The 19,348-nt window shown below is 34.8% G+C and overlaps 2 protein-coding genes across 9 annotated transcripts in view; one reads left to right on the plus strand and one right to left on the minus strand.

Moving 5' to 3' along the window:
* Positions 1-3,211, plus strand: part of LOC106874408 (large proline-rich protein BAG6) — a 32,240-nt gene extending 29,029 nt beyond the window's left edge. For 4 of the 8 annotated variants that reach the window (XM_052975563.2, XM_052975564.2, XM_089339123.1 and 1 more), the window contains 3 exons: positions 761-868; positions 1,495-1,552; positions 1,671-3,211. In XM_052975563.2, the coding sequence (XP_052831523.1) occupies positions 761-868; positions 1,495-1,512 (126 nt within the window). In that variant the 3' untranslated portion in view covers positions 1,513-1,552; positions 1,671-3,211. The remainder of the gene's footprint in view (positions 1-760; positions 869-1,494; positions 1,553-1,670) is intronic. The other 4 variants (XM_014922172.3, XM_014922316.3, XM_014922236.3 and 1 more) reach the window with 1 other exon arrangement.
* Positions 3,212-3,608: 397 nt separating this feature from the next.
* On the minus strand, positions 3,609-13,643 carry LOC106874794 (deoxyhypusine synthase). Its single transcript, XM_014922687.3, has 9 exons — positions 13,504-13,643; positions 10,941-11,146; positions 10,153-10,317; positions 8,515-8,733; positions 7,575-7,661; positions 7,155-7,260; positions 6,073-6,176; positions 4,543-4,668; positions 3,609-3,720 (listed from the first exon to the last, which is right to left on the minus strand). Exons 2-9 carry the CDS (start codon positions 11,136-11,138, stop codon positions 3,631-3,633), a joined length of 1,095 nt encoding a protein of 364 aa, XP_014778173.1. The 5' UTR covers positions 11,139-11,146; positions 13,504-13,643; the 3' UTR covers positions 3,609-3,630.
* Between the last annotated feature and the right edge of the window lie 5,705 nt (positions 13,644-19,348).

Consider the following 19,348-nt stretch of genomic DNA (forward strand, 5'->3'; position numbering starts at 1 on the left):
TGAATGATTGATACATAGTAAACAAAACAAAACAAAAAAAAAACCTGCTGTATTCCTTTGATGATTAGCAAATATTCATGTTTTCAGAACCATGCAACTGTTAGGAGAAAAAGAAATGCATTTCGGTGTGTAATGTTGCACCATTCCTGCATATCTTATGAGAAACTGCAGATCAGTCATGGGCAGACTGGCCCACAGCACTTTCCGAACAGTGTGCCCTGCCTGATGCTGAAGCATGTCTTATGTGCTTTGCTTAGTCTGGCCATGCTTCCTGTAGACAAAATGGTTTTCATGACACTTACAAAAAAAAAAAAAGACTTGTTTTTTGAGAAATTCCTTGTCTTTAGAATGGATGAATTTAGTGTCTGTCATCTGCAATCCATGTGGTCCCTGCTGCATTACTTCTACACATTAGTAACATAGAAAACCCCACATTACATTTATTGTTCTTTAAACCAATATCTCACTGGGTTTCTCACTGAAATTGTGTATGCTCCCCCCCACCCCAATCTTATTAGAAGGACCATGATTTCCTCTCCATTAATTTCTGACTCTGTCTACAAGGCCACATTAACCTACAGGGATTAAAATACCACATTAGACCTAATCATTCAGAACATGTATGTAGGAAGTAGATCTATTCTTAAACAGCAATGTATAGAAATGAATTTTTATTTTTTATATAAGCTAAATATTTAGAAATTTTTAACGTCAATTTTTGGTTTTTAAAAATGAATCTTCTTCCTTTGTTCTTTTTCAGGAATGGGTTCCTATAATCAGGCAAGACATCCAACATCAAAGACGCCAGAATCCTCAGACACCATTCAGCGATGCATATTTAAGTGGAATGCCAGCTAAGCGCAGAAAGGTATGTAAAATATTATTTAATTACCATATTTGATGGCATATAAGATATCCCCTCATCCCGATGTCTCATAAAAATCACCCCACATCCTATATTACATGCTTTAATGAACTAAAACCTTTTCTTCCCCTTTTGTAGGGGAATACATATATATATACATATAAACATATATATATATATATATAAATAAACATATATATATATATATATATAAACATATATATATAGATATATATATATAAACATATATATATAGATATATATATATAAACATATATATATAGATATATATATATATAGATATATATATATAAACATATATATATTTTATATATATGTATATATATATATGTTTATATGTATATATATATATATATAAATATATAAACATATATATATTTTATATATATGTATATATATATATGTTTATATGTATATATATATATATATAAACATATAAACATATATATACATATACACATATATATATATATATACACACATATATATATACATAAATATAAAGCATTCAGATTATTCTGTCAAATGTAAAGTTTATTTATTCCAATTGTTTTGAATTAATCCTCTTGTAGCTTCAAGATTTCATTGATGTGATTGCTTATTTTTAGAATGACATTGTAGGGTAGGTGTGAGAGGTTGCATCTGGCTGGTTTGAACATAAAACTGGTAAGAATATTTATGTTTGGTTTGAGTGCTAAAGGGTTAAGTTGAAACCCTCACCTGTTCTTAAATGTCCTCCTCAATTCAGTTTGACCATGTCTAGCATATATAATGTTTGTTTCAGATGAATCCTGGTAAAGCAACCAACTTAAGTGAGGTGTCAGAATTTGTACCGGATTCACTGAAGAAAGCTGTAGCCTCAGCTGGAGTTGAACCACTAAGCAGTTTAGAAAATTTATCAAATGAGGCAGCTCGTGACAGCATATTACATTCAGCTTTTGAGGACCAGATGTGTAATAATGTGTTGCAGCGGATACACTTGGACTCTGACTACAATCCAGAAATGTTCCCTAACATAGAAGAATATTTCAAAAAACAACGGAAAAGCAAATGACTAATTTAGAAATTTGTACCAGGTGAAGTGTAAAAAAAAAAAAAAAAGTTTCTCATCATTATACCAATAAGCTGCTTGGCTCTAAAACAGACTTACATTATTTAATTTTAGTATTGATTGATTTTATTCCTAAAAATTTTTTTTTATATATATTTCTCAACTTCCTGAATCTTTTGAATCCAATGTGTGCATCAATTAGATCCCTTGAACATTTGATACAGGCCACCACCACCACCACCAACCACTCTCTTTAGTAGTGGTTGCTTTACAAAAGGCAGAAAATGAATTTCAGTGAATATTTCCAATGTGATTGTAATAAATGTTATGTTGGTGGCCCACTTTGTGTTTTACTGTATAGCAAAATAGTCGAGTGAATTCTGCTGGGTGCATGTGTGTGTAAATACAGATTTCACATACCCCTCCACCCCCTCTGCACTGAACAATAACAACTACCTGAGCATTTATTTGAAATGAATTTTAGACATAAATGTAGTTGATGGTTTTTAGATCATGATTCTGTATCATTATTATTATTCAATCTCCCTCACACCCTGTTTCTCATAAGTAATGTCAGAAGCAGTATATAATATCTTAAAATCTTTAATATTTAATTGATGTCTTCCTGAAGAAAAATGAGAAAAGTTGCAGTCCTGTCCGCTCTCCCTTTCTAATTCTTAAACTTAAGGACAACTTAAAACTCCCTTTCCACTGATTTGAAAAATTGTTTTTCCAGTGCCACTCACTTTCAATTGTTTTATACAGATATCCAAACGTATTTCTTTGTACAGAATGAAATTATTTCGGTCACTTATACAAGTTTTGGTATAAAGTTAAAATGGCACCCCCACCCACCCAATATGGCCCAAACAAACCAACCAGTCTTTGGTCCCCATTTCTTGCTAGATGATATTCACACCCTGCTATTAATAATAATAATTCCTTTCGTTGCATTGAAATTTTACATGTTTGCTTTACCAAAAAAAAAAAAAATTGTGCCTCTCTTCAGTCTTCAACTGTACATAAGATTATGGTTATTAGACACGGTAACAATGTCCAGTATGTCGATGATGAGGCTGAAGTATTTAGTAATCAGTTTGATTTCTTTTTGTGATGAGGAAACCCCTATGTAAATACTGGGCCAACTTGACTCATATCAGCTTTCAGCAATGTATGACGGCTTACCATTTAAAAAAGAAAACTCTCTCTCTCTCTCTCTCTATATATATATACAAAAGTGCTAATTAATATAGTAAATAAAACTTGTCACAAACTTCCAAGTCTTTGATTTCAGACAAGACACTACATGATACATCCTACATTCTTTTTTTTTTTTTTTTCGTGTGTGTCTGAAGAGGCTCTTTCAATTTTCATGTCTTGTGATTTGACTGTTAAAATATTTTTAATGCATCTACATCTCTTTTATGGAATAGAATATTGTTTACTTGAGAAATCCCAACCAACAAAAAGTACTCTCAACTAGCTTTGACCTAGGAAGAGTCTTCAAAAAATGACTCTACAAATTGGATAATGAAATCTTGCATGCATGCACACACACACTCATACGGAGGTTGGTTACTGTGGCTGGCGCAACTTGTTAGAGGTGGCCTGGGGCTAAACAAACCTTTACATTTTCAAAGGTCTGTTTTAACAAAATGGATTCACTCCCACTAAAAGTAAATATCAAAACATTTTATTTATCTAACTTAACAAACTGTGAATGGTACTTAGCAAATGTTTCGGCCACAACTAATGGGAAGATCAGTGTAGCATCACCACAAACCTAAGAGGGGAAAAGAAAAATCATTGAGCAGACATGACTCACAAAGATAACGTTAAATAAAACAAGTTAAACTGTTTTCGATGAGGGGGGGGGGGGATAGGGACAAAATTAACGAAGGTAAAGTTGCAGGTGAGACTGTGCGTTTAAGAAGCTTGCTTTCCAACCACCTTGTTACAAGTTTAGTCCTACAGTGTGGTACCTTGAACAAGTATAACCCAAAGTTGACCAAAGCCTCGTGAATGGATTAGGGAGAAGGTAACTGGAATACGCCTGAAATAAGATGGTTGTAAAGGAGCATCGTCATCATACAAGTGAGGCTGTTTATTTAGTCTTCCATGAAAAACATGTCCTAGCAATGGAAAATAACAGGAGAGGATTGGGGGTCAATGTGTATTGTAAAAATATAATCAATTTATTGCACATAAACTTTAACAACAAAATCTTGTATGGATCCTGGTTGAGAATCACTGCATTAGACAATATGATCTGGCGGGTGGGGAAATACCGTGATTTATAGGGATGGCAGTCCCTGCGACATCAAAACGTTTTCTTCCCAAACATGAACAAAAGTACCAGATACTTGAAAATTAGCTTCCTGAAGCATAGCAGTTTGCATTTTACTAGTTTCGGTCATATGGCCATGCTGGAGCTAGTTAATTATATTAACCACAGTCATTAACTAGAATTCTTATCAACAATGAAAAAGTAAAGTTGGTATGGATGGGATCGGGACATGATTGTAACTGAATATAAAATATTTCATGGCTCTCCACTGTTGTAAGTTAAATATGGAACCCCCCCAAAAAAATGTTTAAATCTTACCTTTACAGGTTTACTGTCAAGTTTCACTTTTCCCCATGACTTTGCTTCGTCTGGAGATGCTCCAGAATCACTGCCATCAAATTCTGAACCAGAATTTATGAAAACACAGAAATCAGCTCCATTTCTCTGGAAACATTAAGAAAATATTTTCAATTTGGCTGATCAAATAGTCATATTTGATAAATATTTATAACAACCGAGACCTCTTTCATATAATTTTATTTTATCATTGTATAACAGAATTAAGGCTTCCATGTACTCATAGAATAGAACTGACATCTTCTATACAGATATGCCATATCAGAACTCAGACCCTTCCATCTGTGTATCACTAAATGCATAATGGTATATTATATTAAAGGAAAAATCAAAACCAAGGCAGAACGAGTATCTCAAGTCATTTAGAATTTAATTAGAGTAAAGTGAACTAAACCCCTCATATTCTATATATATGTATATAAGGTCTGATCGATAAGTATCCAGACTGTTGCCATAGTAACAAAGATGAAGCATGTAGTGTGAAGCAGCTTGGCACAGATTGACCCTGACCTCTGCTGTGCATTGCACACTAAGTTTTAACATTCTGGCTCACTTCTACTGTTTACCGCAGTGCTTGGCAGTAATGAGTGATTGACGATGAGAGAAAGTTGTCATGGTGATACCTGCTCAGAGGCCTATGCAAAGTTGCAGAAAGTGTATGGAGAGGAGTGTTAAGAACAATATATATCGTCTCGATCTGACATTTATTGCTTTTAGCACAACAAGACTGAAGGAATTTTATCTCCGACAATTACATAGCTTCATGCCTTCTAACAAACTGTGTTTCCTGAATTTTTCCAGAGAGATCAATGACCATTGACACAGCATTTTCATATATGCCTGATCACTGTGACTTGGTGCTTATCTCCTGCATTGGAAACATTAAGCAGATGAGACACAATAGTGCCAAGGACAAACAAGATATCGACTGCTGACCCCTCAGCTGGATTTCAGTTACCTGAATCCATACTTTCACTAAAGTAAACTCGAATATAAAGGAAAATATATTCCTTCCAACTTCTCAGGTTAATAGAGTTAAGGTCAAATACCTACCAATTATGATCACCCCATCTTTTCCCCCCAGACCACATTATCCAATAAGTACTTCTTATATATGGCAGGTGTGATGAGGGAAATTTGGTTGCTATATCTAGCAGGTCAAATGACCATATAGACTCCTTCATTACAGAAGTTGGTAATGCAAGCTATGGAACATAAGCTTTATTATAATGCTACAGTTGTTAATGTATAACACTGAACCATGACATCATGTGATTTATTTACTTACAGACAATAAGACTGACCTGTTGAGAATTCGGTGTTTAGACCATGGGCCACAGTGAATATCAGGAAAACAATACTAACTGCTGGTTGTTTGGTTCACTTTAGATTTAGCTGACTTTACAGGTTAGCAGTAGGTCTGAGACCAGTCTAACATTTGTATCAAAGGCTTTAGTGTTAAGAAAGATCTGCATAGTTGCTCTTACTTACCATCAGATTAGCATTACATGTATGATGTTTGGCGAGGCCTCCACCAAGGATGATCATGCCAGTATTTTTGGCATATACAGCTTGACTATTCATCCTGCGAATATCTGTTGAGTAAAGAACAATTTCATTTGAGCAGCACATTTTAAAGTGGGTTTTTTTCACTATGTATGATAATTATAATAGTCTTCTAATGTAGAATGTGGGATCTTTAACCCTTTAGGATTTAAACTGATCATATCCAGCTAAAAATATTGTACCTGCTTTATGTTTAAACTGGCCAGATCTGGCTTTTCAAACTTATCCTGTAATGTCATTTTAACAATAAACTATCACTTCATTGAAATCTGAAAGCTATGAGATAATGTATGATTAATTCAAAACAATGTGAATAAAGAAGCATTACATTTACAGAGTAACCTGAATGCTAAAGGGTTAAATATGGGGCCCGAGTTGTGTGAATTAGTTTGATCTTTTTATTTTGTTTCAGTTATTGGATAGTGGCCATAAAGAGGCACAATCTTGAAGGGTTTTAGTCAAACAGATCGATCCCAGTATTTATTTCTAAAGTCTGATACTTATTCTATTCATTTTTTTGTTTTTGCTGAATTGCAAAGGTACAGGGACATAAACAAACCAACATTGGTTGCCAAGTGGTGATGAACAAACACACTCACACAAAGGCATATATCATCTATAGACTATAGGAGAAGACACTTGCCCATGGTGCCACACAGTGGAACTGAACCCAGACCCATGCAGTTGGGAAGCAAGCTTCTTACCACACGAACACGCCTGTGCCTATGTATATACACACAACAAGCTTCCATGCAGTTTCTATCAATCAAATTCATTGAGAAGGCATTGCACAGCTTGGGGCTTTAGTAAAAAACACTTGCCCAAAGTGATGCACAATGGAACTGAACCTGAAACCACGTGGTTGCAAAGAGATCTTCTTAATCACACAGCCATGCCTAGAAATTAGTGATATGCTGGGCAAGAGAAACCATGAAACACTGTTTTTCAGTGTCCTGACGAATCACTTTCAAGTATATCTAAATAAAAGCAAAGAAATGGAACCTCACCTTGAACAATATCTATAACAAGGCCTGGGTTTTTGTAAGAATGGAAATATATCATATCACCAAGAGAGCCATCCGTTAATCCAGGACAAAATACTGGAATGTTGTTCTATGGGAGAGAAAGAGAGAGAGAATGGTTAAAGTGAAAATATGGAATTAGATCAATATTCTGATTTCTATGAGCCCTCAATATTTTTTTAGGAAGCCAACTAACAGCTCATTTTACAATCCTGCTATATACTTCCGATGCCCCAAATACATAGTTCACTAGAAACTGGTCTTAGGATATATACTGAAAGAAACTGCATTCAACTCTATACCCATCTTTATACATCTGCCACTCTCCTTTCATACTCTCATGAACCTGGTGTTCACTTTCTGTGTGTGTTGTGCTACATTCAAAGACAAATTTATTAACATTACCTTGTAAGCCCAGTAATAAACGGAGTCTGGGTTATCTATTTCCATTCCAAGACGAGCCACTAATTTCGATGGCGTCCATAAAATCCCCTAAAATAAAACAACAAAATTAGTGCAACAGAGTTAAGAAGATTATTTAAGGGTTCTTGGTTTAATGTAAGGCCCAAAAGCCTTACACTTTAGATAAAAGAAAAAAACGGACTTTTATAATAGTTACAGTAGGAGGAAGAGAGACAGATAGATTGAGTATGAAGAGACCATTTGTATGAGAGGCCTTACTTTGGATTCAGTCAAGCATATTAACAACAGGAGAACTATTTGTAGAGTCAACTGTGTTGAGGGGTGGGGTAGGAAGGTTGATTACGAAAATTGGTGGAGGCATTTTGGTAAGAGATTCACAGTATCATTCCAAGTTCAGTCCCACTACACAACACTTAGGCAAGTCTATACTTAATATAACAACCAAATTCTTTTCGATAAACTCCCGACAGTGTTTTTAAAATGGGTAGCAATGTTTTAAGGCCTAATTCTTTCAATAGGATGTCTTTGCTTCAGAACCACATGGGTCCAGGTTCAGTTCCACTGTATGACACCTTGGACAAGTGTCTTCTCCTATTGCCCCAGACCAAACAAAGCCTTGTGAGCTGATTTGGTGCGTGTGTCATTCATTTCCAATATTCTACAAAAACATGTCTGGCTAAAGGGAAATATTATGTTCCTTGGAAACAGGTAAGGGTTAGCAACAGGAAAGGCTTCCTGTTGTAGAAAGTTTTCCACACTAAACTCCATCCAAACCATGGAAGCATGGAAAAGCAGACATTAAAACTATGATGATAAAACACTGACAGAACAGTTCCTCACTAAACCTCTTCCATGCTAAAGATATCATAAAGCAGAGTGACAGAAAAAAAATCAAAATAACACAAAACAAAGGAATTCTTACCTCCTCTTTTTGTTCCTGCAATATTTGATCCAGGATTGGCATCAACCAAGTCTCAAACTTACAGTAATTATTATTGGAAACCAGCAGATTACCAATTCGATTAATGCCAGACAAACGTAGCTTCTTGCCATCCAGCTTAAAATCCCCAATATATGTGGGAGCTAAACATTTGATGAAGTCTTCTTCAATGCCACCAGCAGACGTAACCAAACAGTCAACCTGTAACAATGAGCATAATGATGACAATAATAATTAAGATAGTAATGAGGAATTGAAATTCGAGTGTTTACCACTGCAAAAATTCAATAACTTTTTTTTAATACCAACACAATTATATTCGCATATTTTTGATGTTATTTGTTCCATTTATGGGCTACAGCCATGCTTGGACATCACCTTCAAAGGTTTAGATCAGAAAATTGGCCCCAGTACTTATTTTTAAATCTGGCATTTATTTCTAGCAGTCTCCTTTGCTGAACCACGAAGTAACAGGGATGTAAACAAACCAATACTGGTTGTCAAGTGGTGGTGGGATATGAACACAGACACACACACACATATATATACATACATAAATACACACATATATATTTGTACATACACACACGTGAGCATCAACAAGGTTTCCAGCCACTAAATTCATTCACAAGGCACTGGTCAGCCTGGGGTTATCGTTAGAGACACTTGCCCAAACTATTGAGCAACAAAAGATGAAAGAAAATATCGCCCTTGGCAGCACATGACCTCAGAGCTTCAAGGGAGATAACTCGATACTTCAAGACAGCTGTTTCTGTGAATTCGATACCTTTATAATGATTTCTAGGATAGGATCACGGTCATAGATTTGAGGGGGAGGAGGAGAGTATAGCTGAATTATATCGCTGCTCAGTATTTGTTTAATAGACTGTTTTGGTCAATCAAGGAGGGATGTAAGATAAACCGACTTTGGCAGGATTTGAATTCAGAACATAAAGGGCCATAACTCAACATTATCAGATATTTATCGGACACTTGAAAAAAAAAAAAAGGCACTCTGTTGGTTACAAGGACGAAAGTTCCAGTTGATCGGATCAATGAAACAGTCTGTTCGTGAAATTAACGTACAGCTGGCTGAGAACTCCAGAGACATGCATACCCTTCAAGAAGTTCTCAGGGAGATTCAGCATTGGTACTTAATTTATCGACACTGAAAGGATCAAAGGCAAAGTTGACCTCGGCGAAATTTGAACACAGAACATAGAGGCAGATGAAATACTATTGTGCTAACGATTTTGCCAGCTCGACACCTTAATAATAATAATAATTTTTGGCACAAGGCCAGCAATTTTGAGAGGAGGGGCAAACTGATGTTATCAACTCCTTCATTGAACTAGTATTTAATTTGATAGACCTGAAAAGGTGAAAGGTAAAGTTGAGCTCAAACACAGATATATCTGCAAAAATCTCTTTCAAATCATATTTCACTATCTTAAAATAAGAACGCATTGGATAAGATAGTCCCAGGTACACACTACCTGAAAAATAGAACCAGGAAAGTTATGACTGGGATGCTTTATAATAGATCTGTTTGTAAAAGGATTGATCTGGGGTTCAACAGTATCGAGTCTGAATGGTAAAAAGGAAACTGTTTTTACTTACCATATTGTGTTGTACAAGATATCTAATAGAGTCACGGACCCCACTTGATATCATGTTAGATGTGAAAGCCAGGAATATTGTACAGTTGCTCTTCTCACGCCCAACGGGGTTTAAATTCATTTCTTCTAACTCATTTGCAGACAGAGGTATTAATTTCTTGTCAATCTATAAAAATATGTAAAATATGCATATGAAATGTACTTTATAATACGTGCACACACAAACATGTGTGTGTGTGTATGCAACTGTTAATGCAGTAAACTGTAAAAAGAGAGAGTTTTTGATGTTTCAAGCATAGCTCTTTGTTGGAGAGGAGAAAGGGAAACGTCCAAAGAAGGAAAAGAAAGCCAACAGTGTGTAGATACATTGCTGAAATCAAGACTGGTCCCCCTGGTGTTGAAAAGCACTTCTGGTGGTGTCACGTAAAAGTGCCCATATAGTGCCATGTAAAAGTGCTTGTATGGTGCCATGTAAAAGCACCCAGTACACTCTGTAAAGTGGTTGGCATTAGGAAAGACATCCAGCAGTAGACATCATGCCAAATCGGACTGGAGTCTGGTGCAGAGGGGGCTGCAACGACCACGATCAGTTGGTGCTTTTTACATGCCACCGGCACGGAAGCTAGTTAAGGCGGCACTAGCATCGGCCACATTCGGATGGTGCTTTTTACATATTCTTTGTGGTTACCATGTGGTTACAAAGCAAGCTTTTTAACCACACAGCAACAAACATATATGTATCTACACACACAAACAACTAACAGAGAAAAGCAATTACTCACAACTCACCATATTCTTAATTTCTTGAACAGCATAGCCAAAGTTGGTAGCTTGGAATCCAGAGGTGGCCAAAGAGTTTAATAGTTTGTGGTAATCTACACCATTGTTGAAATCATAACCTTTAACTTCAGCATATTTGTCAGAAGAAAGAGGTTCACTTGTGACTAAGACAGCCTCTTTAGCACACTGAGGAATATTTTCAGACATTTTTCAGGCTGGAGAAAACAACAAAACAAATAACACTATTAGAAGAGATGAGAGAATCTTTATGTGGTTCGTGTTTAAACTGCTAGAAATTGTCAAAAATACATTGCATGTCTGAATAAAAGAGGGGTCACCACAGTTATAATACCTTTAGTTATAGGCCTTCTCAAGCACAGCAAATCGCCAGAAATTTCACCCCCTTCTCACCTCCTCAGTGAGGCTCAACATCTGAAGGTCATTTCTCACCACTACGTCCCACTTCTTTCTGGGTCTACCTCTTTCACAAGTTCCCTCCACAATTAGAGATTGGTGAGATCCTTCGGTATTGGTATACAGAGTGTCAGTATAAGGAGATGTCATTCACCCGCTTTTTCAGCCTAATCTCTCTTATCCATGTCGTGAGGGAAGGTCGTGTGGATGAATGATGTTGTCTACCAATACCGAAGGATTGCCTCTCTCTCTCTCTCTATATATATATATATTTAAAATGGGGAAGGCTGGTTTATGGGATTACCCTGGGTTTCCCATCCATAAAGGGTTTAGCTTTATGGCATATTTTCAGACCCCAAAACCTGTTGGGGTTTGATGATACACCTTAAAGCTAAACCCTTTATGGACGGGAAGCCCAGGGTAATCCCATAGCCCGGCCTTTCCCATTTTTAAAATAGACACTGCTCTACATCTTAGAGTGTGCTTCTTCTCCAGATTTATGGTTTCTACAAACAATATATATATATATATATATATGTATATATATATATATGTATATATATATATATATATGTATATATATATATATGTATATATATATATATATATGTATATATATATATGTATATATATATATGTATGTATATATATATATGTATATATATATATATGTATATATATATATATGTATATATATATATATGTATATATATATATATGTATATATATATATATGTATATATATATATATGTATATATATATATATGTATATATATATATATGTATATATATATATATGTATGTATATATATATATATATATATATATATGTATGTATATATATATATATATGTATATATATATATATATATATATATATATATATGTATATATATATATGTATATATATATATATGTATATATATATATGTATATATATATATATGTATATATATATATATGTATATATATATATATATATATATATATATGTATATATATATATATGTATATATATATATATGTATATATATATATATGTATATATATATATATGTATATATATATATGTATATATATATATGTATATATATATATATGTATATATATATATATATGTATATATATATATATATATATATATATATATATATATATATATATATACACACACACACAAAATTTGGGGATGTAAACAGGAAAATAGAACTCAAAACATGAATATAATAATTTTGGGGAAAGAAGTTGATTACATTGACACTAGCATTGAACTGGTACTGACTTTAATCAACCCAGAAAAGATGAAAGGCACAAGACTGCGGCCATGCTAGGGCACCAACCTGAAGAAATTTTAGTCGAATGAACCGACCCCAGTACTTATTATTTTTTTTCAAGCCTGGTACTTATTCTATCAGTCACTTTTACCGAACCGCTAGATTACGGGAACGTAAACGCAATACCTGTTGTCAAGCGGTGGTGGTGGACAAACATAGACACAAACACACAATATATATATAAGATTACATATTACGTCTATAGTCCCTACAATAAATTTATCACATATAAGGCGATATAAACGATATAATAATTAGACTTGGCAATATCTGTGTAGTGCTAATACACTGTTGAGGTTGTATATATTTAATTGGCTATAAAGTCCCAACTCAATGGGTATTTAATGTATATTCAAGGTGTGATATATATATATATATATATATATATATTAGATAACACATTACCTATGCAGTCCCAATATACCATAAACGATTATATATACATTAGTCAGCACCATACATGCTAACGACAAATTTTATTTACTTTATGTAATACATTATAGGCAGCTAGCCGGTAGAATGGTGAGCACGCTGTATTTAGCGGAATTTCACCTGTCATTACGTTCTGAGTTGAAATACTGCGTTCAACTTTGCCTTTCATTCTTTCGGTATCGATAAAATAAATACCGGTTAAGCACTGAGGTCGATGTAACCAACTGGTCCCTCCCTAAAAATTTCAGGCCTTGTATCGATGTAGAAAGCATTATTATTATTATACAGGTCATGAAAATGGCACTGTCATAAATATATACACAAGAAAGTTCGAACAATATATTTTACGCATATTTAAGGTTATGCATATATACATTAGATTGCACATTACCTATATCGTCCAAACACACAGCTGCTTCGTAATAATGTATGTTCAAGATGACAACAATGCGGTGATTGTATGTTTCTTGAAGCACATTGGCAACGTGAGTTTCGTAACTTCCGGTTTATCGATCTCCGCAGAACCGGAATGACGAACATAAAAATCATTACGACAAAAATATTTGAAAATCAAAAAGAACAAACAAACAAATCTTGAAATCTTCCTTGTAAAACAAAAAGGAATTTATTGAAATTAAAAAATATTTTAAAAGATACTATTTCTATTACTTATGAAATTATTGATATAAAATCTGAGCAATGATTTCGTGATGAATTAATCGGCCTTATATTCGCTGCGGCTTGTCTAACATCTCGTCTGCTGTCTGTGTGGGACAGAAGCTTCTATTTTCCCCTTTCTTTCTTTTTTTCTCCTCAGCTTCGTCTTTCTTCTTTCCTTTCCTCCTCATATGTTCCCCGCCTCCTTCCTCGCTGTACTTTCTGTTATCCACCTCCCACACTGCCGTATCAATATCTATAAATTAATCAATAACTTAACAACATGACAATTGGTCGTTTTTTCATTTTATCTATGGATAACTAGAAGGGAAATAATATTTAACCTAATTCTTTTTTTTCATTAAGATGTAACTCAGTAAATGTTATACAAGAAATTAGGGCAGTGAATTGCGGGAAATTGGATGGAACAGTAAAACATTAGACTTAATGATTTACAATAAGAGAGAAATATTTTCCAGGTAGACCTTCTGCATGAAAAAACATATAGTCAAATGGAATCCAACCTATTTAATGTAGTCGTCACACTCTCTCCCTAAACAATTTCAAACCGTTAAAATTTCAGCTGAAATCCTTGCCTCCACATACCAATCATTAGTGTTAATGATAATTCTTATTTAGTGTGGCAAGGGAGATAACTTCGAAATCTAACTTGAAAAATTACTGAACAGCAGTACTCGGTGAAGAGTAAGAGCATTCTTGTGCTTAGTGACAACTCTATACATTTTTCAGTCTTATCAAACCCCCTCAGCAAAGGCTTATTTCTTCAATGGAATGAAGGTACTAGTATTTTGCAATTAAATAATTACCTTTATTGAAAAAAGCTTAAATTGTGTAAAGTGTGATGTTCAGGCTTGTCTTGATTTCATTGAAATTTTCCCTTTGGCATGCTATACATAAATCATTGGTGTAAATAAAACACTTGGCACTATCGTCTTTCAGTTGTCCATTTGTGTAGATGTTGGAGCCAGTACAATACCTTGTGGTACATTGTCTTATAATTTCCATATACAGATTTTCAGTATCACTGAGAGACATCTATTTCTTACAATAAACACTGATGAACTGTATGAGATTCCAGTCATTCGTTAAACTGTATACCTATTTCCCTTGAGATTTCAGCATCCATGTATCAAGGTATATTCATTACAGGTAACAAAGCAGGTGATTTGAATCTCCTCTTTTTGCTAGGGCAGTGACTGAGAAACAGAAATGTGTGAAAGGGCATCCTTGGGAATTCTATCTACTGGCCAGCAGGTTGGGTAGAGTTTCAATTCCAGCTGATGGTTGAGAAGTTTCTTTTTGGAGTCACAAGATTAGAGACCTTTTTCATCCTTTATACTACAAAACTCCAAATGCAAATCCTAAAAGAGAGGTAGCTATGTCCCATGTCTAATCTTATTCTGTTATTCATGTTCTTTTTTTTTTGTTTATTCTCATGTGTGTTCATATCTGGATATGTTATGGAGACAACATGCAAAAAGAGATTAAAAAAGAGATGCAAAACTCCAAGTAGATTTGATATGAGCCAATGAGGGAGCCTCTAAGATGATGCTTAACCTGCTAAAAATAACAATTAAATTTCATTTCCATCAAATCACCCTTCACAATTTTAAAAACACTATATTAGATAATGTAGTATTAGATAGATACATAATGCCTGACCAAAAGGCAGGATTGCCATGGATGGAAAGCTTTTGGTTATAGGTCTTCTCAATTAAGACCAATTTGCTATTCAACAACAATAACAACTATTCTTTTGTTTAAGCAGTGACATGGTTTTGCAGTTTGATGGTGATAAATGGTACAATTTAGTGCCATGTTGACTATGCACTGCTTTATGACTCATTGACCTTTGATGTGAGAGGTCAGCTCTCTATTGACACACTTTGTTGCTGGCTGAAAGTCTCACAGAATTCTACAATAATCTACAGTTCCAACAACAAGTCATTAATTTACCAGAAACATTGTAACGATAGACAAAGGATGAATTCATTCCATCTTTGATTGATGTCACAGACCACTCTCTTACATTGATGCTGGCAGATGAAATGGATATGCAAACAAGAATTTCCTAAAAGTATCAGATAATATAAGGAATAAATAATTTGCCTCATTAACTTAGTAATGGATGGCTGATAACTAAGTAGGCATTTATTTGAAAAGCATTCAACAACTTTGGCTTCATCTCTGCTATCTGCCATGCATGCTATCTCTTTTCATAATCATCATCTTAAACAAGTGTTTCTTTTCTTTTTGAGTTTTAGTTCAGTGAATGTTTACAGGAAACAAAAGAGCTGGAAAAGTGGGAATGCAGGTTTCAAATAAAACTGAGGGCTCATGTATTTTTTTCTTTTTTTTTTTACTATTTTTTTTTATTACTATCAACTTTTTTTGTATTAATATCAACAACAGGCACAGGCATGGCAGTGTGGTGAGAAGCTTGCTTCCCAAACACATGGTTCTGGGTTCAGTCCCAGTGCCTGGTACTTTGGGCAAGTGTCTTCTACCATAGCCTCAGGCCAACTAAAGCCTTGTGAGTGGATTTGGTTGATAGAAACTGAAAGAATCCCATTGTATATGTATATATAAATATATATATAAATACATACATGTATATATTTAAGTGTGTGTGTGTGTACATCCATATATGTACACACACACAAATATAATATTACTAGCAGAAGTGCCCGGCATTGCTCGGGGCTTAATTGCTTTAAAGTACTGTTAATGATTCTACACAATTATGATTACTGAGGCAAAGATTGCTATGAGTTGACGACCAACCAATCGATTTAAGGCATTGGTCAGCCTGGGTCTCCAGCAGAAGACTCTGACCCAAGGTACAGTGCAGTGGGACTGAACTTAAAACCATGTGGTTGCAAAGCAAGTTCTTTAGACACACAGCCATGCCTGGAATAAAAATTATGCAAATGAGTTGCAAAAACAAGTCAATGTTGAAGACTTTGGTAGATTTCTGTACAGTTTAGGAAAACGAAATAGAACAGTTGATTGTAATTAAAGGAAGAATGGACATGAAGTGATGACAGAGATTACTTGTAGTGGGTAGGGGGTACATGATGTGGGTGGGAATTGGTGGGTAGGGGGTAGACAAAAAAAGATTTGAATCAAAGAGGTTTATTTTTCAGCTCTGAAAAAGTTTGATTTTACAGGAGCAGATGAAATTGATACGAGGTTAAAATACAAGGAGAACTTTATTTGCAGAACTGTAAACCCATGCTAGTAAAGGTAAAAAGAGAAAAAAAATTAAAATATGTACATTGAATCAATGATGATGATGATGATGGAGTTGAATACTATCATGATTATGGTGGTGGTGGTGGTGGTGCTGCTGCTGCTGCTACTGCTGCTGATGGCAATGATGATGATGATGATGATGATGATGATGGTGGCATAGTTATGATGATAATGATAATGTTCATAATGTGTGATGATGACAATGACAGCAATAATAAAAATGAAAATGATGAAGACGATGAGGATGATGAAGATGATGAGGATGAATGGTGGTAATGATGATAGTGATGATGATGGTGATGGTGATGGGTGATGGTGATTGGTGGTGGTGGTGGTGATAGTGGTGGTGATGGTGATGGTGATGATGATGATGATGATGATGATAGTGGTGTTGGTGGTACAAATGATGGTAGTGAGGACGGTGGTGGTGGTGGTGATGATGATAATCCTGATGAAGGCTAACTAATATGCTAAAAGGATGCAATTAGAAGAGAGGTCTCATATCAACAATTAATAATAATAATAATAATAATAATAATAATAATAATAATAAATATATGATTTTTACATTCTGGGAGTTTTTTTTTTTTGACTGATTTATTTTATTTTATTTATTTACTTACTGCAAGCACTGTTAATGTGCAGCTGATGCAAAACAATGTCAGAAGTAATGCATGCAGACAGAGTGCATCCACACCAGCACCAGGCCAAAATGAAACCTGTTGTTCCCTCCCATTTTCTCCTTGCCTCCCTCCCACCCCTGCTCCATTTATCCAGTTGTATTACACTGCATCTTCCTTTATCCCGGCGCGTGGACACACACACACACACAAACACACACGCACGCACACATGCATCCGGCATCCACTTACATCAACCCCCACCTCGCAGAATCACACACAGGCACATACACACAAATGCTCAGTCACCACCGACACATATATACACTTGCAATAGTGTATACTCTTATTTAATCAATGTGAAGAACGGTTCTTAAACGTACACCAATTGATATTTCTTGAGAGTATGCATAGAATTATAACATCTACACCACTCTTATTGATCAGAAGATAGAATAATTAGTTTTCTGTTTGCTACTTACTATTAAACAATCAGTATATATTTTTTTTTTCAAAGTTTTTTCATCATACAATGTATTGATATTATTATTATTATTATTATTATGATTATTATTATGATTATTATTATTATTATGATTATTATTATTATTGTCTGTGTTTATGTTCTCAGTTAGAAATTCGCTGAGGTTGACTTTGCCTTTCATCCTTTCGGGGTCGACAAATTAAGTACCAGTGAAGTACTGGGGGTCGATGTAATCAGCTGCTATCCTCCCCACAAATTTCAGGCCTTGTGCCTTTAGTAGAAAGGATTATTATTATTATTGTTGTTGTTGTTGGTATTATTTAAATATGATACCAGTCAAGTACTGGGTCTGATTTAATCGATCGTATCGATTTTACTCCCCCTTCCCCCACTCCCATTAATTTATCGCCTTGTGCCAATATCACAAATCATTATTAAGGAGACCTTTGCAAGTAAATTTTTTTTTCTTTATGAATCTCTTAACCACTACCAGCACTATCACACACACATCCCCCCACAACCATCATCATCATCATCATCATCATCATCTAAAAAGAAAACTAACAAACAACGAAAAGCCTAATCATTTTTATTAATTTGTTTGCCGATAATTTTCGTTTTTCTCCTGTAAAAATATTCAACATTACCACCCACACAGTTCTGGAGAAAGTATGTTCCTTTTCCTTCCATACCATAAACCATACCTCCCACACATACTCCAGCAACACAGTTCTTCACACTCCAACACAGCTCTCGTTATTATACACCACCACCACCACCACCACCACCATCATCATCATCATCACTACCACCGACATCATCACCACCTTCATCATCATCATCACCAACATCTTTTACAACCATCATCACCATACCTTTCTGTAATACATAATAGTAGTCTTCAGTATCACCCCCACCCCCACCACAACCACCTCTGCCTCAACCTCCACCCCCGCACTTCTCTCCTCCTCTTCATCTACAATATTCCCTCTTGCCCCCCTCACACTCCCCTTATTTCTGCCATAGTAGTCTTTCTCTTTTCCTCCTCCTTTACCCCTCTCTCTCCTCCGCCTCTTTCACTTTGATATAGAAACACTATTTACTCCTTATCAGTTTTGCTAATATATATATATATATATACAAATATATATATGTATATATATAAATATATACATAAGAAACTAAGAAAAATCTAAAAC

This window comes from Octopus bimaculoides, chromosome 21 (genome assembly GCF_046866305.1).
Source record: "Octopus bimaculoides isolate indiv1 chromosome 21, ASM4686630v1, whole genome shotgun sequence".
In the NCBI taxonomy this organism is placed as follows: domain Eukaryota; kingdom Metazoa; phylum Mollusca; class Cephalopoda; order Octopoda; family Octopodidae; genus Octopus; species Octopus bimaculoides.

Bases quoted from the DNA above. Each gene is read 5' to 3' on its own strand.
- LOC106874794 (XM_014922687.3), bottom strand. From the start codon at position 11,138: ATGTCTGAAAATATTCCTCAGTGTGCTAAAGAGGCTGTCTTAGTCACA. The intron at 6,177-7,154 runs GTGAGGTTCCAT...TTTACTCAACAG, and splicing joins TGTTATAGATATTGTTCAAG to ATATTCGCAGGATGAATAGT. The intron at 3,721-4,542 runs GTAAGATTTAAA...TTCCCCTCTTAG, and splicing joins TTGACAGTAAACCTGTAAAG to GTTTGTGGTGATGCTACACT.